Consider the following 21,972-nt stretch of genomic DNA (forward strand, 5'->3'; position numbering starts at 1 on the left):
AAATACATGCTAGAAGCCTTAAACACAGCCTCCTCTCTCCCTGAGTCTTAAGGCCACCTTTAAACTCAAAATAATACTGAGGTTGCTACATCACTAGGCTGATGAGTGATGGAAGCCCAAACATCTCTTCCAGCTTCATACAAAGGGTAAGACTACTTGCAGCTCAAATACAGTAATACTAAGGTTGCCAAATGACTGGCCTAATACTAAGGATCCCTCAATAATACTAACCCCTCCACCCTGAACACACACGTTGTTCAGTGGCGGTGGAAATAAACAAAAAAATCAACATTATGGTAGAGGGATTAATGTAGGCTGAGTTTATCCCTTCAGCATTACAGGGTTGTCCACAGCAGACTATAATCAACTAAGGAAGAATAAATGAGAAATCACGACTGCAGTGAGAAAACTAAACAATTTGCTGTTACTGGCGCACTTTGGTGTTTTTTCAGGCTAACATCACACATTACAGTACTGATGATATAAGCACTAGCAGTTGGAGGGATCAATACCATCCGCACTGATTCTCAGGACTGCTGGAATTTCCATTAGCAGAATAAAATCATCCGGTCTTAGCCTGAATAAAAAAAAACAAAGTGAGTAAACTGTGGACAAAAGGGACAGACTAGCCAAAATTACAAACAGCAGACAATACACTGCCATAAAATATAAAAGATTACCCTGTATCTAATCTTATCCATTGCTAGGGCTTCACTGCCAGTTTCTCCTCCACCTGCTGCCTCTATTGAGCTGTTGTTGCTCCAGCTCCTTTGACCAGGACTGTAGTGCAGGACTTACCGCCTGAAAGGGACCACATTCAAGGTAAGCAAAATCTCAAACATTACATGTATCTGCTTTGTGAGAAATGTCACAGATGATCTGACCGTTCAATTTGGCCCGTTCACTTCAAGAATGCACTGTACAGTATCTATTATTCTTGTCACCACCTTCACTGACAGGCCTGGGACTGTTAGAATTGCAAATGAAGAGCTGAGAGGAATGACAGGACGTTACAGTGTTGTGATGAAAAGAGGTGGATTGAGATGCTTAGGGAATGTGGAGAGGAAGGAGCATGACAACTGGGTGCAGAGGGTATAGGGTGTGAACATGAGGATAGCAGAGGCAGACCAAAAAAAGACCTGGGATGAGGTCACTGAGTACGACCCCAAGGATAAGGGACTAATAAGAGTGCCTACAAGAGACTGAGCGGCGTGGAGAGCCACCATTATGTGACCAAGGCCAACACATACAAGCATGCTGGTGCCTTTATAAACAAACTAACACGAAGAATGAATGAATCATCTGACCATTTTATTCAATATTTTTTGAAAGATCTCTCAAAATGGAGGGGTGATACAACAGCCTTCTTCTATACTATCATTGCAACAGATCCTTCTCAGCTTGAATAAAATAATCTGATGATGATGATGATGATAAAAAATGTCATCGGACTGAACGAGTTAATGGTTTACACTAAAGGTCCTACACTCATTGTACTCTAACTTGGCCTATAATTGCCATCTCCATCTTGAATGCTGAGCTGTAACAGTAAATCAACACAAGATTATTCTGCTAACCATGAAGAAGTGTTATGGACAGCATTTATTGCTGTAACACTGTCTTTTTCTGCCACTGAGCTATGAGAAGTATGCTGTAGAGGTACGAAATCTGTGTAGAGTTATTGTAAAACAAGGAAAGTTGGGCACAGATTGTCATATCATCTCAATAACATGACTTCAATATACTGGTATAATTTATCATTTGCACAACTCAATGCATTGATATAAAGACCCCAAAAGGTACCTATATATTTATTGTCTGACGCTGCATCCTGTAAAAGGTACCCTTAAGAATATGACCTCTGGGTATTTCTGTTTCTGCTCAGTAACAAACCATTATCCTACAACACATCATCCTCTCACTGTATTCCTCCATCTCATTTCCGGTGTCCTTTTCTTTACTCTCTCCTTGCTAATTCTGTTATATTATTCAGCTTCAGGGAGACACCACTTTGGTATTTTACACTGATTATGCATTTCACAATGATAATACAATTTACTCCGATCTAAAGTTACAAAACAAAATAATGAGCACAACGATGGATGTGTTATGTGTACAGGCAGGCTGAGGGAGATACAGGACGAGGTGGTGTAAGTCTGATAATGCTGACAATTAACTAAAAAATTCAAAGAAAATGAACTAACTTCAACCTGACGTTATAAAATACTGTACAATAATGAACATCCAGAAGGCTGTGCTATCCTGTTTTTGTGTAAAGGCAGACCATGAAAAACAAGGGACAAGGTGGTCTGTGCTGACCTCAGAGCTAAAAGAATGCAATATTAAAAAGCTGGTGGGGGACCGATTGAGGTGAAGTGGTGAAATGATGATGATGATAACCCAAACCATGGAAAAGATGTAAATTCATAGTGGTGGTTGTCATAATGACATATATTATGTGGGGTGGGGTGGGGTGGGGGGAAGGAGTGACAATGATGATGACAAGGAGGATGACCCATTCAACATGGAAAACAGGCATAAAACAAAGTAGTGGAGATGGTGATGATGATAATAAACACTCACTTGTCCAGCCTTCTCAAGGATATCCACAAGTTTGCTAGACATCTTAAAGTCCCGGCGGGTGACGTAGGTAAAGGCAATCCCCTTCCGGCCAGCCCTGCCTGTGCGGCCCACTCGATGGACATATTCCTCCAAGTCTTGGGGGCAGTCATAATTCAAGATGTGCCTGTTTAGCAAGAAAACTTATTAGTATTTTTGGACTGTACTTGTCTATATACCCTACCTACTACCTGATACCATATAAACTCCAGCACCCTACCTCTACATACAACACGAGAGAGAGAGAGAGAGAGAGAGAGAGAGAGAGAGAGGTGGGGGGAGGGTCTATTTCAGGCCAGTCTTCAATATCCATACCTACATTTTGAGTTTCCATCACATGAATAGCAACCATTCAAACCACACAACCACAACTTAGTATTCAAGTCATGAGGGTGGCCCAGATTCATCACTAGAACATAAACTGGTTATACTGAACAACACATAATTCATGATACAAAGGAGATGTAGCACCTTGGACTTGGTTGGTTTTTTCTCCTTTTCTTGGAGGGAGCAACTTTGCAGGTGGCTAGTGTTTGGTAAATAATATAATAATAATCATCATCATCAGCTAATCCTGTGCTGCCCCATGAGAAATGTAGGAGTCCACGGCTTGGCAAGTTGGTCCTGACACTGAAGATGAGTGACCAGCCTCACTCATCCCTGAGTAGCATTACCTGGGTAATAAACCACAACCACACCTTGGATATAAACCTGCACCACCTCAATCCAACTAGAGCACCTTAACTGCCCACTGAACCACCAGGCGCCATAATCTGGTTATATGGTTACCACCCAGCATAATAATGGTTTCCTGGTGTACAGGAAACCACTGGCTTGTCACTCAGTGTTGGGTCACCGGTAGACAGAAGGAAGAGGAAAGAATGAAGGAAAGAGAGCCAGAAGAGGAAGAATGGAAAGAAGGAAGGAAGAGAGAAAAAAGCAGGCACCTGAGAGCAGCACTACATTGAGTGAGTGGATGGTGAGTGCCCCCACCAACCACTATTATAATAGCAATAATAATAATAATAAAAATAATAATATGATAATAATAATAATAATAATAATAATACAATAATAAAACTTACGTAACATCGGTGACATCAATGCCCCGTGCGGCAATATCTGTGGCCAACAGCACGTTTGTTCGTCCAGTACGCAGATCATACAGTGCTGCCTCTCTGTCTTCCTGCTCCCTACCGCCATGCATGCTTTGGACCTGGATATTAAAGCACAACTCAGGTATATGGAGCAGATGGAGAATGAGAGATACCTGATGAGTGTATGTGAGTGAGGTGGAGGGGCAGAGGAAGAGGGTGAGGCTAAAGATAAAATGGTGTGATGAAGTGGAGATACATGATGGGGCAGGGTGCAAGATGGAGGGAGAGCAGCCAAATTGCAATGTCAGGGCAACATGGTAATGTCTGTGGTCACCCATTACAGAATTAGTGCATCAGACAATAGGTAGAAATGTCATTTCACTCACCAATGTCAGCTTAACATTATTTTCCACTACAAAATGAAGTGCAGGGGCTCTGCAAAGGGACAGCATAAATGAAGAACTATCAACAGAATGCTTCCAACCACAGTGCTTCAATGTAAAGCTGTCACAGTGTCTTCTATCATTGAACTAAGAGAAAGAAATTTCCAAGGGAGAAAAATAAAGTTAAGACAAAAGGACTATGATAAATCTGATAACTTACATTGAGTCCCTGCTCTAACATGTCCACAGAGAGATAGTCCACTGTATTCTTTGTCGCCACAAACACAATGGCCTTGTCATCTTTACCCAGCCTCTTGATAAACTTCACCAGCTGGAAGATAACACGTCATATTAAGACCGGCCCCACTAAACACCATTCCTACTTAAATTGGGTAAACAGTGTAATCCATGGCTGTAGGTAACAATTTAATACATACAGCAAACCTATCAGCATATTTTGGCATATTATGACAAGCAAGTACCTATCTAAATCACTGAATTCTCAAATGCAATACAGTTAACCCTTGATATAAGAAACTAATTGGGGAAAAGGGTGTGGCGTTACATCCAAAAGTTCTCTATATCCGATGGTTGTTATTAACCGAGGGATTACCAACCCAAGGTCGCTACATCCGTGAAGTCGGGTGATCCTGCGTGCGCAACCATAACTTACTCTAAGAAGTTTCACATGGAGAATTCACTGGTTTATGTCGTTATACAGTACATGTACAGTAAATACCATCCAGTATGAAGTTGTACATATAAGTACAATGCCTATAATGTGATGTAGTACTGTTACAGTACACTTACCATGCCAGGGAGAGAACTTCCGCCAGATATAGCAACCTTTGGTAGCTATATCCAGCGGAAGTTTGCTCTGGAAATGGTGGGTCGTTATATCCAAATTTCGCTATAAAAGGTTCGTTATATCAAGGGTTTATTGTACCTGTAAAAAATTTGGCATGCATCATAACTGTACTAATTTCCATGAACAGTGAGCACTCACACATGCACACACAAATAAAAATAATTACTTCCAACACTAAAATTCTACAACTTCAAAACTTTAGGTGCACTGAAATGCATGCTGATTAGCATGTCACGTAGTCTGAATTTGACATCAACGGTAAAGTATGAAAATGAAGCGTAGCACGTACGTGGTATAGAACAAACGAGTGAAAAAGATTTTTAGTGGAAAGAGGAATGAAATATGCTTGCTCTCCTGTTAAGAAAATTCTACAGGGAGTTCTCAGATGACACCAAGGCACTGAATGTGATGATTTATACTGGGGGGTGGGGGGAACTTTCCTGTGTGTGTGTGTGTGTGTGTGTGTGTGTGTGTGTGTGTGAGAGAGAGAGAGAGAGAGAGAGAGAGAGAATTAACACCTGAATATGGTGCTAGTCACAAAGAGGTACTACAGGAAGTATATACAGCTGTAACACTGTCTTACTTGGTCACCAAGCTACAAGAAAAATTGTAAACTGCAAGAGAAAAAGTCTCAACCTAGTATAGGGAGACAAACTGTAACTGATTAAAAAAATAAATACCTGGTAAGTAAATAAATAAATAAGTTGTCACAGCTTACCATACTCTTCTTCTCGGCTGCCCTGCATACGATGACATGCTGAGTCACAGTGTGTGTGGCCCTCAGCTCCAGAGTGCCCACAATAACATGGACGGGGTCCTTCAGCAGTTTCTCCGCCAAGTGATGCACTTCCTCAGGCCAGGTGGCACTGTGGAGGAAAGACACTAGTTATGTTAACATCTTTTTTATGGTATGGTTGATGAACATAAATTCACCCCCTCCAAACATTATATATATATATATATATACATTTCTGTCTCTCATTCCTTCATTCTTTCCTCTTTCTTCTGCCTATGGGTGACTCTACATTGTGTGACAAGCCAAATGATTTCCTGTACAACAGGACACTATTTACTAAACTGGGTGGTAACCATATAACCAAATTTTGGCGCCTGGTGGTTTAGTGGGTAATTATTGTGCTCCAATCGGATTGAGAAGGTGAAGGTTTATATCCAAGGGATGGTTGGGTTTTATTGCTCACATAATGCCACTCAGGGATGAGTGAGGTTGGTCACTCTCATCTTAAATGTCAGGACCAACTACCTAGCCCCGGGCTCCTACGCTCCTCATGGGGCAACGTAGGATTGGATGATGGATGGATATATATATATATATATATATATATATATATAATATACTGTCCAAAAAGGGACAACACAAAACAGCTTTCAACAGTATGAAATTACGAAACCTGTCTTATGAACAGATTTACAAAAACTAGTCTATAGGTATGACAAACATTTAGTGCTGTACACAGCAAAGTGGAAGAGTGCTACATGTATATAGGGCATAAAATAGAAAATGATGATGATGATATGATGGCTCTCTCTCTCATAAAATAATGCTATCTTTCAACAAGTGGTGCCATGTGTTAAGTTACCTGGTCATCACTGTCTGGCGATCAGGGCGTATGTCTAATACAATTTTGCGTATCTGTGGCTCAAACCCCATATCCAGCATACAGTCGGCCTCGTCCAGAACCAGATACGACACCGAACTCAGGTTGATAATACCTGCAATGCCATTCACATCATTACAACCAAAATCTTACCATTACAAAGGGGTCTGGTTGGCTTACATGACAAGAATCCCAAGGACGGTGAATGAACTTAAAGAAAACTCAATATAACTCTAACCTCTCATCCCTTTTCTGTCCAACTCTCTAATGCAAGGGTTAACCGTTACTCCCAGTCCTTCATTTATGCAACAGGTCAATTCTGGAACTGTCTCCCTCTGTCTGTATTTCCTGCTTCTTATGATCTCCAGTCTTTCAAACGCAGCATGTCCAGGCATCTCGAAATGATCGGATCTTGAATTTGACTCTCTCTTGTAGTTTGATTTTCTCTTGGATGGAACAGTTATTGTGGGCTCGTGGTCTTTGGTTCCTTCTTCCTCGCATAGAAATATATAAGCAGCATTTGAAAACATATAGAGAAAATATCAAAAGACCTTAGTTTGGGGTGTAATGCAGTGTAGTTTATGAATCAGTGATACAAAAAACACCGGGACTTACCATACCATTATCACTGAATACTCTAATAAATGAATAAACTGATAAACAGAACACTGAGGGATTACTACCATTACTGAATGCACTGACACCATTAAGTAAATTACACTGCACATTTGTTGTCATCGACAAAGATCCATAACCACTTTAAGACATATCTAATGGTCAAGTGTAGTCAGACTGAAGGATAAATCTGACTGGCACCCATGGAGACAAATTCCTACCTCATACCTAAGATTCATCATATTCCATTCAAGGTGTGGATGGCTAGGGTGGTTATGACCATGTATATGGGTGCTTGCACCCAGCTAAGGATGAATGGAGCTTTAAGTGAGGAGTTTTCTGTGAATGTTGGTGTGCATCTGAGGTCAGTCTTGAGCCCCTTGTTGTTTATTATGGTACTTGAAGCTCTCTCACGTGACTTCAGAAATGGATTCCCATAGGAGATGTTGTGTGCTGATGATTTGGTGTTGACTGCAGGGAATGAAAGGGAGGCAGAGGAAAGAGTTAGGAAATGGAGATCAGATGGAGCACTAGGGCTTAAAGTAAATGCTGATACAACAAAAGTGATGGTATCTAGGGCTGGGGGCTGTACTGTCAAAAAAAGAGGAGAAGCAGCCATGTGCGATTTGCCACAAGGGCGTGGGAAGTACAGTAATCCCTTTAAGACCCAGATGCTCAAGTCCCAGACTCCGTCCTAGATATTTTAGGCATTATTTAATTTAAAAAAAAAAAAAAAAAAAAAAAAAAGTATATGTTCATCCCTACTCAAAATTTGCCGCGTGGTGGCAAACGGCTGTGTTTTGGCACAAACTTCCGGCAACGTCTGCTAGAGTGCCCCTAAATCCTCTCCTCCCAAGTTCCTGCCTACCTACCATCGTGACAGCACGCTCATCGCCATGGCTGCGCCACGTGCTCATTTTTGTGAATAAACTGCAATACCTCGCCACTAGATCACATGGTAATTAACAGTGTTGTGCAGTGTTAAGAAATTAGAATTCAAAGTGCAAAGGATTAAGTGCACAGTGCAACATTGGTGTGTTGCAAGTGGCATGGCACAAGTAAGAACAGAATGTGCAGTTAAACAATTATAATTCACAGTGCACAGGATTAAGTGACGCGCAACACTGGAGTACTATACGTGCTTCAAGTGCACCTTCACCACCGTTAGAGCCATAGAGGAGGCAGGTTAATTTTCACAACGTTCACAGACACGTCGTAGGTACCCTGTACAGTGCTAAGTATTTTCCATACTCTCTAATTTCTCATTCTCTGGTTCCTTTTCATTTATTTTGTGGTTTCTGTCCCTTATCTGTGTGACTAGGGTCTTACAATAGGTGCTGTGCATGTCCAGTGGGAAGCTATTTAGGTGGCTTTCAAAGTCAGGTTGGGTTGGGGTCTATAAGTACCTGTCCAGGGACATTTTTCCCAAGTCCCAGATGTTGCTTGGGCTCCATTATGTCGGATCTTGGAGGGATTACTGTAATTCCATCTCGTGCAGCGTTTGTGATAAGTGGGTGCATAAGAGATGAAGTACTAGAAGCAGACTGCAAGATAACGCTGAATTCATGTGTGCGGTGTGTCAGGGAGAGCATGTGGATACTGCCAGGCATGAAAGGATTGAACTTGCTGGTGAGTCTCTTTAGTATGTGGAAGAGTATTGTTATTTGGGAGACATGTTATGTCCTGGAGGTGGGACTGGAGCTAACTCTGTGGCTAAAGTGAGGAGTGGTTGGAAGAAGTTCAGGGAGCAGTTCCCTCTCCTGACACTGAGAGGGCTCTCCCTCTGTGCTAAAGGATTTTTGTGTGGCATGTGTTAGGAGTGTAATGCTGTATGGTTGTGAGACCTGGGCAGTAAAGGAAGAGGATATCTGGAGACTCAAAAATACAGAAATGGCAATGATTAAGTGGATGTGCAGTGCATCCCCAAGTGCGAGGCTTGGGGGGACTAGATTTACGATGAAAGAGTAGAGAGATAGGATGGGACTGGAGTGTATTGGTACTGTGATGAGGATAGATACACTGAGATAGTTTGGGCATATGGGGAGGATGGGGGATGATAACTGGGTGCAGAAAGTGAGAAATCTTAATGTTGGGGGTAGGATAGCAAAAGGCAGACCGAAAAAGACGTGGGATGAGGTCACTGAGTGTGACCTTAGGGATAAGGGACTAAATAAGGAAGCTGCCAGAGATCGAACAGCATGGACAACTGCCATTAAGTGACCACAGGCAATGCATGCAAGCATGCTTAAGCCTTCAAAAACTAAATGAAACACGAGTTACTACTTAAGCTGTGGGAGAGTCACAGTCCCATCAGAATAAAACAAACCAGCTATAATACAATACAACTTACCCTTCTGACTGAAATCATTGAGACGTCCAGGTGTGGCCACAACAATCTCCGCCATCGCGTTTATCTTTCTGATCTGAGCACGCCTGTCTCCCTGGCCATATACACACACACTACAAGGACACAAAAATATTAGCAGTTAGTTTCTATGTGAGTTTCTAGCAGAGTACTATTTATGGGATACACTGTACAGTACTGAATTTCAGTCTTACTACTATTCTATTTTATTCAGGTTCAGACATACTCTTTGAACCAGAGGTCAGATAATTCTTTCACTAACTCTTTAACTATATTCTAACTTGATCTAGATTTTCACCTCATTTCAGCTTATCTCACACAGATCAATGATAGACAGACACTACTACAGCTCTACATTCTCTCAATAGCACTTCCCAGTGACTATCATCATAATTATATTGCTAATTCAGTTACAGCTGAGCATTCATGATGCAAGGATGTCAATTTAGCCCAAGTTAGAGTAAAAAGAGTTTACAAGAAACCCTCCTCTACATTAACTACAATTACTTGGTGATAGTAAAACAAAGTACTATGGAAAAAAATGTCACCGTAAGACTGATACTCAAGCAACTGGAGGGAGGCCACATTCTACTTATGTGACACGATTATGTACAACAACGTCATGCCAAAATATTATAAAAATACCCCATGTATTGATAGAAATATACATTACATATAAAAATGTGACTGAATGATAACTGATGATGTGTATAGATTTACACTTTGAAAAAAATATCAGAATGGGTGATGAATGATGATAACATGCAAAGTTCAGTTTAGTGTTGAGAGAGAGAGAGAGAGAGAGAGAGAGAGAGAGAGAGAATGAATCTCTTTGTGCAGATATCAACTTCAAATAAAAATAAAAGTCTGAATGAATTATGATTCTGTTGAGATAACGCGAGTACAGTACCAACCATCTAACATCACCGCAGAACTTTGATATTTCTCTCTCGATCTGTTGTGCTAATTCTCTAGTAGGAGCAACCACGAGGCAGGTGGGGCCTTTACGCTTCCACCGTGGCGTGGGTTGTGAGAGAAGGTGTGCAAGTGCTGGAAGTATGAATCCCAGAGTCTTGCCTGTGGACAAATGGGTAACAGGGAATAAATATCATGATCCATATTGTCAAGTAGTAACATGTGTTAGTAATAATATGGTAATAGTAACAGGTGCAGCAGTAACAGAAATAGGTGCTTGTGGTAATAGTAATACTGTAAATGCTAGAAGTAATAATAGTAACAGGTGCTAGAAGTACTTATAACAGAAATACTGTACCGGTAGGTGTTGGTAGAAACAATAGTAATACGTGTTAGTTCTAATAATAATATTAGATGTTAGTAATAGTAATAGGTGTTTGTAGTGGTGATAACAGTAAAAGGTGTTAGTAGTCCTAATAATAGTAGTAAGTGTAGCCCTAGGGTCTTCTGAGTGAAATGTGAACCCAGTGGACTGCAGGCCAAAGTACTCTTCTCTAGCAGACTATCTTCCTCCTTTCAGGGATAAGAAGAGAGTTAAAGAATGTTTTTACAACCAGGCAACAGATATTTCTCTCCCTGGCCTGAATAAAATCATGTAAAGGGAGCTAGAACAAATTTAACAACAATGTATTCAGATCAGAGAGGTTAGGTTTAGGTCAATGAAGGAAAAGCTCTTCTATTCTATCTATCTATAGCCCGACGCCCTAATCCCGCAAAGGGTGGCCGCAGACAAAACGCCTCCAAGTCACTCTGTCACCCACCATTTGACTCCCCTCCCCCCAACTCACCCCCCCCTCCCTCATATACCTCTCAACTCCATCCCTCCACCTCATCCTCGGTCTTACATTTAAAATAATCATGGAAAAAAGTTCAGGTTTTAAGGAGAATCATAGAAAAAAAATCTTTTAAGTTTAATCATTCTTTTTCTGTGTCTGCCCTCCTCTCCTCCTATTTCTCCCATCTTTCCTGTCACTTCTTATTGCTTTTCTTTCCTTTACAGGTGGCTTTACATTGAGTGACAAGCCAAAGGGTTTCCTGGAAGCCAAGAAACCATTTACATCGCTGGGTGGTAACCATATAACAAAACCATACGTGCTCCCTACGTGTCAACAAGTGGGTTGGTGGAGCGTTAGTGCCCCTCCCCGTAAATCAAATAACTCAAAAGTAAAATGGCCACCCCTTACGGGATTATGGCATCTGGCAATAGATAGATAAACAGAAGTTTAAAATAACCAGAGAAAAGATATTTCCTATGCATACTCAAGCAAAAAACTCCGAAGTTTAAAATAATCAAGGGAAAAAATCTAATACATCTAACATCTCAAAAGCTTAAAATAATCATGAAATAAATCTTGTTTAAAATAATTATGGCAAAAATATTGTAAGTTTAAAATTATCAGGGAAAAAATCTCAGAAGTCACAGAAATAAATGTTGTAAGTCTACAATGGCCATTGAAAAATCTTGTACACCTGCAATGGCCACAGAAAAATCTTACATTCAAAATAATTACCAGTATGGGAAACAAAACTCATACTAGCCACCTATCACTCACCTGTACCAGTCTGCGCTATCCCTATCATATCGTAACCTTGCATCAGGACGGGCCAGGCCTGAGACTGGATGGGGGTTGGGTGCTCATACCCTTCTTTCTCTAGTTCATAAAGAATTCCCGGGTAATGCTTGAAAGCTTGTTTGAACGTCTTCACTGGGTTCGGGATTGGCTCCTTGCAGCTTGAGTTGTTATGATACACTTCTATGTTGAATGATTTCTTCCTGAGGACATGAAACACAGTTTGTGAGGAAACCTATTGCATACTCTGGGGATATGCAAGCGGGTCAGTAAATAAACCTACTGCACAGTTGGCATTCAAAGTCCAGTCACCTTTCCCAATCATCTCTTCAAGTACACCCGCTAAAAAAATTATATAGATATTCCTTACCCTAGGGTGCAGCAACTTTGAAATGGTTTGTAAAAGTGAAACCACATTTGTTTGGTACTGGGAGTAAGTTCAGAATCCTTGATCCCTATGTCCACACCACAAGGGTAATGATTTTTATTTTTTAAGTACATGTATTGTACGTTGAAAATCAGTGTGGTGAATCTGTAACAACTGACAACAATGATCACTTTATTTAACAACTGACAACAATGATCACTTTATTTAGCTATAGGTCTGTGTCTATGGATTTACCACACCGATTTTCAAAGCCTGTGGGGGGGGGGGAAGGTGAGGGGGGGGGGAAGAACTTCTGATGCAAAATGTACCAAGACAGAAATTACTATCTTCCCATAGCTTGACAAAAAACATAGTGGAAAAGTCAAACCATGTGAAACACGCACCAGAAGAGACGGGGTTTTTATTGTTCACCAGTTGTAAATTTTCTTCAGATGGAACTGAAAGATGGTTGTGTCTCTGACTATACAGAACTAGAGCTGTCTTCATCATCCTCACCCAAACATCTTTTTCCCAGTTATGTTTAGAAAGCAAGAAACACAAAGATAAAACAGAAGGAGAACTAATAAACAGTGTGTCCAATGAAATGGGCCACGTGCTCATTCACGTCTATGGGACAGACTCCATCCCACAGGCATAACCATTAAAACATGCATTTTTTATTACCTATTATAAATAACTACAGTTCTTTCACCTTGACTTGCCACGTGTTCATCCTTCTGGAGCTTATTTTACATTGCTCGATGGCAGAAAAGACAATGCTATGACTACAGCTTTCCACTGCACTTCTCATGAGCAGCATCAAATTCTTGTGTTATTATTTTGCTATAATTTAAATTTCAAGACAAAAGAGATGGAAATTATAGGACAAGTTAGAGTAAAAGAAAATTAACACCTACAAAATCTTTCGTTATCCTTTAATATGATCAAATAGCCAAACAAATCATTAATATGGTCACATACCTGAAGGAATCAACCTCTTCCTGTGTCATGTTTTTCACTTCAGGATCTTCAGAATATGTGTTTTTCATGATAGCCGGCAAGTGAGCCCATCGTTCTGCCTCCAATCTATCCTGTGAATTTACTGAGGCATTAAACTACCATTCATTCATTTACCATTCATCACCTAATCCTATGGTGCCCCATGAGAAGCGTAACAGCCCACGGCTAAGCATGGTGGTCCTGACATTTAAGATGAAAGTGACCAGCCTCACTCATCCCCGAGTGGCATTACGTGAGCAAAAACACCCCAACCACCCGTTGGATATGAACCTGTACCGGCTCAATCTGACTGGAGCGCCTTAATTACCCACTAACCCACCAGGGATGATAATTTGGTTATATGGTTACCATGCAGTGTAGTGAATGGAAACCACTTGGCTTGTCACTCAGTGTAGAGTCACCCGCAGACAGAAGGAAGAGAAAAGAACGATGGGGGGGGGGGGAACAGAAGAGGAAGGATGGAAAGAAGGAAGGAGGAGAGGAAAGAAGTGGCACCCGAGAGCAGCACAATACTGGATAAGTGGATGGGAAATGCCCCAACCAATCACATTTCCAAATCAAATCAAATAAATACAATGCCATGCTTCCTCTTAATTTCTTCAATATAATGACATAGCTTTAATTCTTTTCTTGCCACAATCAAATAATTAAATTCAACCCAGTAAGGATTCCTACAAGTGGTAGAGTTAAATGAAGATATTCCTAACTCGTCCAGTTTGAAAAGCCTCTCCTGGGCTGAATAAAGTCATCTGGATAGAGTACCAGTGAAATGTACAGTATGTCTTTATACTTAAGGAGATAACAAACACCCAAAACAAGAGTGAAATGTACAGTATAGAGTACTGGTATATGTTATCTATCTGATGGAGTTAAGAAATGATTGTACAGGGACTTGGAGTGGTACAACTGAAGCTTACTATGGGCTAGAAGCATAAACAAAGTCCCAAAACCACCTACTTACTATAGCACACATCCAGACAGCTGATATAGTCCATTCACTTTAACTTGGTCAGGCTTTTGTCCTTTTTAGCATTATCGGCAGAATAAGACAATGCAATGGCTCTAGTTCATTTTCACAGCACTTCTTTGTGACTAGGATCAGATTCTATTGGTACTACATTGCAAAAAGCTCAGCATTCAAGACAGATAGGAATTTTTGGGCCAAGTCAAACTGAATATAGTAGAGAAACTGGAGAAAAATGAAATCATGATGTAGAATACAACTTGTAATAATGTGTCTCATCTTGGACATTAAGTAGAGGTTTTGGCCTGAGATTCAAACTTATGATCAATTCACAGTTATAACTACAATGGCAAAGAGATTAGAGAAGGATACATCCAACCCCTCCATGTCAGCTGCTCCTAAGCTGAATACAATTGTCAAAAAATATCTTTCTATGGCTAAATGCCTTATTACTAGATGGTGTGTCTACAAACAAATTGCCTCCATATTATCCTGTCCTCTGCCATCAGACTGCATTCTCTCCAACTCACATCACCCTCATTCATATATAGTTCCTTTTCACTCCATCCCTCTACCTAAACCCTTTCCCCTACCCCTCATTCACCCACCTTGTCTCTCCCTCCTCACTCTCACTATCCAAACCAATTTCTCACTCACTCTTCTCTCCATGTCAGTCCACGACCCAAGGATGGCAAGAATAGAAAGATTATGTTACTGGTTTAATACATTAAAAGATTACTCACACAGTTGGTGTTGACTGCATCCCAATTGACAATTTCAATGCCATCTTTGTTGAGAATGGTTGGGGCTTTCCAGTTCTGAATTTTAGGGCTTGAATAGTCTTCAGATGGTTTTGAATCTTCATAAAAACATATGGTGGCTGCAAGAGATAAGAGGATGATTGTATTTTAGCATAATGGTTGACCCACGCCATGCACCTCCTGTAAGTGTGTGACTAAACAATGAGAATAAGAATAATACTGAAGAAGATGAAGGACACATGCACACTGAAATACCTTTTGATTCAAAAAAAAAAAAAAGTGAATCACAATATATCAAGTAAAAATCCAAACAAATAATAATAAAACAAACATAAGAAAAAAGGAGGAATAGAAGAACATAGGCACACTGAGAAATATTTTGATTTGCACTTCAGTATTACCAAAAATAAAACAAGAATAATAAAAAAAGGAGAAGAGGCAAAGAACACAGGCACACTACAACATATTAAGTACTGTAAAAAAAATATGGCCTTCTCTACCAATTAAAGATAATAAGAAAAAAAATAAATAATAATAATGATAATAATAATAATAATCTATCTTTCTATCTATCTATAGCCCAACACCCTAATCCCGCAAAGGGTGGCCACAGACAAAACGCCTCCAAGTCGCTCTGTCACCCACCATTTGACTACCCTCCCCCCAACTTACTCCCCCCTCCCTCATATACCTCTCAACTCCATCCCTCCACCTCATTCTCGGTCTACCCCTCCCTTTCCCTCCCTCCACCTCACCTACATACACCCTCTTAGTCAGTCGTTCATTCTCCATTCTCTCCACATGCCCAAACCACCTCAGTGTATTTCTCCTAATCTTCTCAACCACATCCATATCCACCCCACAACGTTCCTTCATTTTGTCAATAATAATAATAATAATAATAATCCATCCATCCATCATCCAATCCTACATTGCCCCATAAGGAGCATTAGAGCCTGGGGCTAGGCAAGTTGGTCCTGACATTAAGATGAGAGTGACCAGCCTCACTCATCCCTGAGTTGTATTACGTGAGCAATAACCCCAACCACCCCTTGGATATAACCCTTCACCGGATCAATCCGATTGGAGTGCCTTTATTACCCATTAAACCACCAGGCTCCATAATTTGGTTATATGATTACCACCCAGTGTAGTAAGTTGTTTTCTGGTGTACAAGAAACCATTCGCTTTGTCACTCAGTGCAGTCACCCACAGGCAGAAGGAACAGGAAAGAACGAAGGAAAGACAAAAGAGGGAGTGTAAAGTCACCTGTAGGCAGAAGGACGGGGAAAGAATGAAGTAAAGAAAGACTGAAGAGGAAGGAAGGAATAATAATAATAATCCAACCATCATCCATTCCTATGCTGCCCCATGAGAAGCATAGGAGCCCGGGGCTAGGCAAGCTGGTCCTGACATTTAAGATGAGTGATTGTAATAATAATAATAATAAATAATACTGTAATAAAAACAATACAGAAATAAAAAGCTGCTATTATATTCATCTATGCAAATATACATATGGACTGTACAGTACACAGGTAAAATCAACAGCACATACAAGCCATCAGGTATGAAAAAAAAAAAAAAAGTAAAGCTGAACTATCTAATGTATGTTACCAGGCTCATATTTTCTTATTTATAATGAAAAGTGACAGTACCGGATGTTAAATCAATCTACTGTATCAGTTTATTTATAGCCATATAACATACCTTAGTCATAAAAAAGGGTAGCCAAAAATTAATAGCCTCCATGTCACCAACTCCTCTGCCACCAGACTACCCTCTCTCCAACTTATACTTCCCTCTCTCATTACTGTACCTCTCCACCCCATCCCTCCATCTCATCCTCAAAGACTGTATGGCCATGTGGAGATAATGGAGAATGAAAGACTGACAAGAAGATGTAAGATGGAAAGTGAGTCCAAGAACGAGGTGGAGAGGTACAGAAACAGAGACCAAGAATGAAGTGGAGGGGTACAGTATATGGAATGAGTGTGGTGTGAGTCAGAGGAAGGCAATCCAATAGTGGAGGACAGGTTGCGATGAAGGTGGTTTGTTCATGTCCACCCTGTCTCCTCTCTGCAACTGAGGTGTCTGGATATAAACAGATTAAAGGAGGCTTAATACCCAAGTCAATACTAACCTTTAAGAGTGCTGCACTGTTTACAAACAGTCTCCCGCTGAAAGTTGAGAGCATTGCAGATTGAACACATCCAGTCTCTCCTCGGTCCCATGTAAGTGCGGATCCTACAATTATCCCAGAATTGTTCTGGCAAGCTCTGAATGTGCGATGAGTTGTCTTGACTGGGAAAACTGCCTTTCTGATCATGCTGGAAAGTCTTACCCCATCCAGTATCATCCCTCCACTGATGGTCATCAATGGACTGTGAGGTGCTGGCTTGGCTTTTGCCAGTCTTTAGTGAAAATTTACTAGTTTGGTTTCTTGATGTAGAACTGCGGCTTCTGCTACCGGACCAACCTCTGTGCTCCACCCATTCCGCCATCTTAGTGTCAAGAGAGGAAAGAAATACTGTATTACCATCCTTGTGTCACGCAGGGAATGAAAAATTACAATCTAAATGTCATAAGGGGAAGGAAAAATTACTATCCAAGTGTCATAAGGAGAGAGAAAAATTACTATCCAAGTGTCATGAGAGAAAATTACTATCCAAGAGTAATGGGGAGAGAGAAAAATTATATACTAAATTGTATACAGCAATACCTCGATATACGATACCCTTAGATGCAATACGCTGGCTTAACAATGAGGAGAGAAATTGCACCAAACCCTGCCAAACGACGGCCAAACCCCAGTTTAACAATGGGTTTTTATTTTTCTTACCGATTTTGATGATACTTTAGACTAAAATTCTGCTTAGTTTGATTTATAGACTGTTTTTAGATTTTGATCAATGTGTTTTAGACATAGGTGGGGTGAACACTGTCATTCTGGGGTACAGTTTACTATGCCTGATTTTTTCCAGACTTATATCTGACGATATTCAGATCTGATTTGTTGGGTTTAGTGAGTTATTTACAGGTGTCAGGCTTAGGTTGGCTTCCTTGACAGCTGTTAGGCCATTTAAATTGCCTGTAATCCTGTTTGAAGGCTCATCTGGCTGGGTTTTGGACTTGGTTTCGGGGAAACCCAAGGCTGGTAAACGGTCCACATTGAAATACACGCTAAATGTACCCCAATATACGATACACCGCCTAACGATGGGGTTTTACCAAACCAATTAGATCGTTAAATCGGGGTATGCCTGTACCATCCAAGTGTCATAAGGAGATGGAAACACTACCTTCCAAGTATCCTGATGACAAAGAAATATTAAATCCACGTCATGAAGGGAGAGAAAAGTTACCATCCAATTGTTATGAGGGAAGATAAAAATGGCAGGTTTCAAAACCCCCTACAGTAATTGCAAACCCCAGGAAAGCAGTGCCCTAATCATTGGTATTACGGTACTCTATCCAAAACACTGTCATGGCCTCAGGTAACAAAATTTTGTTCTAAAGAGAAAAATAATATAGATGAACTAACACTGGCCGTGGACCTTCTGGTAACTAGCTGTGACCTGACAGCCCCTTCTGCAGTAGAGCATCATAATATACTGCGACCGCATTAACAGCATGGCTATTACTGGCATTACAGAAGGATTATACAGAGATGTAAAAAAACATTCTTGGCAGTACACACAAAAATTCATAGTCGCAGTGCAATGGGGTGCACATAAGTCTACATTTCCAAAGGCAACATGGGGATCCTCTATTTAGCCTGTGGACATGCGGAATGCGAGGGCCTACATTTGTATCCTGGCCACTACGGTGACTGATCCAGTAAGTTTTGCAATGTCTTTACAATGGAGGCTTTATGACTAGGTCCTGGATTTGGTATGCAAGAGACAGTAAAAATAGATTAACACTAATAGAAGTCATTACAAGAAGTTCACATCACAAACTGAACAGACATATTACTTATTCCAAGTTTACTGCAGGTGTTGTGCTTCTGTAAATGTTATGACAAGATACAGTATGTACTTGGGTGAGGGTGAGCTGTCACACATGAGTAACCCTTCATGGCCACCTGACATAATATATAACTCATGTCTTACTGTTACCCAAATTCTGTGGACGTACTGTATTGTGCTGCTGGAAGTGTGTAATAAGAATATTATAAATGGATACTTTCCTCTTCCTCTGCCTATAGGTGACTCTACACTGAGTGACAAGCCAAATGGTTTCCTGTACACCAGGAAACCATGTACTATGCTGGGTGGTAACCATATAACCAAACTATAGAGCCTGGTGATTCAGTGGGTAATTAAGGCGCTCAAATCGTACTGAGCCTGTGTAGGTTTATATCCAAGGGGTGGTTGGGGTTTATTGCTCAAGTAATGCCACTCAGGGATGAGTGAGGCTGGTCACTCTCATCTTAAATATCAGGACAAACTTGCCTAGCCCTGGGCTCCTATGCTCCTCATGGGGTGGCATAGGATTGGGCAATGGACGGATGGATGGATACTTTATATAGCTACTTAGGGTGGTTGGGGTGACTAAAGATACACAAGAGTATGCCTTATGGCCACTTAATATAATCCCATATATGGTAACTGTTATATGCATCTGTGGCCATTCTGAATGAATGATGACTGTCTGCCTGTGGCTGGGTGGTTCAGTGGGATTTAGCTTTTAGTATTTCATGTTTATTTTTTTTCCCCCCCTGCAGTTCTGTGGTAGGTGGGGGCACTCACCATCCAGTCACTCAATGTAGTGCTGCTTTCGGGTTATGCCCTTTCCTCTCCTCCATCCTTTCCTTCCTTCTTTCTGTACTTCATTCTTTCCTCGTCCTTCTGCCCACGGGTGACTTTACACTCCTTCTTTTGTCTTTCTTTCCTGTTCCTTCTGCCTATGGTAACTCTACACTGAATGACAAGCCAAATGGTTTCCTGTATACCAGGAAACCATATACTACACTGTGTGGTAACCATATAACCAAATTATGGTGCCTGGTGGTTTAGTGGGTAATTGCGACACTCCAATCGGATTGAGCCGGTGAAGGTTTATATCCAAGGGACGGTTGGGGTCACTCAGGGATAAGTGAGGCTGGTCACTCTCATCTTGAGTGTCAAGACCAACTTGCCTAGCCACGGGCTCCTACACTCCTTGTGGGGCAATGTAGGATCGGATGGATGGATAGATTAGACATCATTACTGCAAGTGTACTTCAGAAAAAAAGTGGCACCAATTTTATATTATAAACAATCAGTCATTACCTAATATGTTTCCCAAACACGTATCCTGACCTTAAAGCAACAGCTGTTTGTACTGACACTAATATGGGATACTGTTCTTCCGAAAGCATATCAGTATAATCTTGGGGGTTTATTATTACAAAATAAAAATGTGTAGTACCGGTAATGATGAAACACTGTTACACTTCACGGTATATTTCTCACGTACTTGTAACAGTTACAAAGCATCAGGAAACGAAGCAACTGCATTTCTTTGGTGTTGTACTGAACCATTTCATAAGATCAGTGGTGTGTTCTGAAAGTGATGGCTCACCCTTCCACAAAAATACTCCAAACTTTTGAAGGGCCCATCAATTTTAAAATTTAACAGGTCAATCTGGCCCCAAAACCAATCTGTTCTCAATGTAGTCAGGTCCAAAAACATAACAGAACAATATTTTGAAGAAGAGTGATACAGTATAGCTGTAACCACAAACAGCACCTTCAGTAAGTTCTGTTTCGCAGTTCCCTCAGAGCAAACCCATCTCAGTAAGCACAATATCTATATGTAATGCACACAAGTGTACTTTTAAAAACTGTACATAATATACAAAAGGGTATGTTAGGCTTGGCTACACTGAAATATCTTTAAGTGCAAAAGGCTCCGTCTGTCTATGGTAACTGAAGCTGCTCTGACTTGCATATAAAAACAACTGGGGTCAGACTATGATAGTTTTGCGCACACACACACACACACACACACACACACACACACACAAAACTCAGCTTCTAGGGACTAAAGAACACATACTTACAAGACCTTATAAAGAAACCTAACCAGGGACTGTGTGTGAAAAACTGAGGAAGAGTGAACATCTTGTACAGAACTGATTAGGGGAACTGCTGCTTGGAAAACAGGCTAAGGAAATATAACTGCACCTTGGCTTACAAAATACATAAAAGGTCTGACTGCAACATATCCTCACTGAACCTATGCTACATCGACCTCAGTATACGATAAATTGTTATGCAACGAGTCTTCACTTACCGTAACCTGATCGCATACTGAGACATGACTGCATGTAAAGTATATAAACAGTATACAACACTACAGTAAGCGCTATATGTGTTTTTTTAAAGCCATGTCCCCTTTTTTCAACAAGTGCTAACGCGTTGCCCCTGGGTAGAGGACTTAGGTTTGGAGCGTGCAGCGCTTTATGACTGGATGCCCTCCCTGATATCTACCAATGACCCTTGGGTGAACTCAAACCTCCAACCCTTCAGCCAAAACGCTCTAACTCACTGAGCCACAGCTGCTACAGCATATACTATATATATATATATATATATATATATATATATATGTGTGTGTGTGTGTGTGTGTGTGTGTGTGTGTATAAAATACATACAGTAAAACCTCACTTTAACGGACTAATTGGGGCCCAAGCCTTTCTGAAAAAAAAGCTGTAAGTCCAATAAAAGGACACCAGGATTTCCCCCTGCTCACCCAGACATTT

The 21,972-nt window shown here is 40.7% G+C and overlaps 1 protein-coding gene across 1 annotated transcript; it reads right to left on the minus strand.

The window, feature by feature from the left end:
• Nucleotides 1–711: 711 nt before the first annotated feature.
• On the minus strand, nt 712–17,725 carry LOC145411154 (uncharacterized). Its single transcript, XM_080281209.1, has 12 exons — nt 17,365–17,725; nt 15,204–15,340; nt 13,458–13,567; nt 12,092–12,312; nt 10,478–10,640; nt 9,549–9,658; nt 6,566–6,698; nt 5,686–5,833; nt 4,320–4,430; nt 3,705–3,835; nt 2,584–2,746; nt 712–801 (listed from the first exon to the last, which is right to left on the minus strand). Exons 1-12 carry the CDS (start codon nt 17,723–17,725, stop codon nt 712–714), a joined length of 1,878 nt encoding a protein of 625 aa, XP_080137335.1.
• Nucleotides 17,726–21,972: the final 4,247 nt, after the last annotated feature.

Source organism: Coenobita brevimanus, chromosome 88, assembly GCF_032717465.1.
Source record: "Coenobita brevimanus isolate Jiangsu-jjx chromosome 88, ASM3271746v2, whole genome shotgun sequence".
In the NCBI taxonomy this organism is placed as follows: Eukaryota; Metazoa; Arthropoda; class Malacostraca; order Decapoda; family Coenobitidae; genus Coenobita; species Coenobita brevimanus.

Bases quoted from the DNA above. Each gene is read 5' to 3' on its own strand.
- LOC145411154 (XM_080281209.1), bottom strand. From the start codon at position 17,725: ATGGCGGAATGGGTGGAGCACAGAGGTTGGTCCGGTAGCAGAAGCCGC. The intron at 13,568-15,203 runs GTGAGTAATCTT...GTAAATTCACAG, and splicing joins ATGCAGTCAACACCAACTGT to GATAGATTGGAGGCAGAACG. The intron at 2,747-3,704 runs GTAAGTTTTATT...CTTGCTAAACAG, and splicing joins ATTGATGTCACCGATGTTAC to GCACATCTTGAATTATGACT.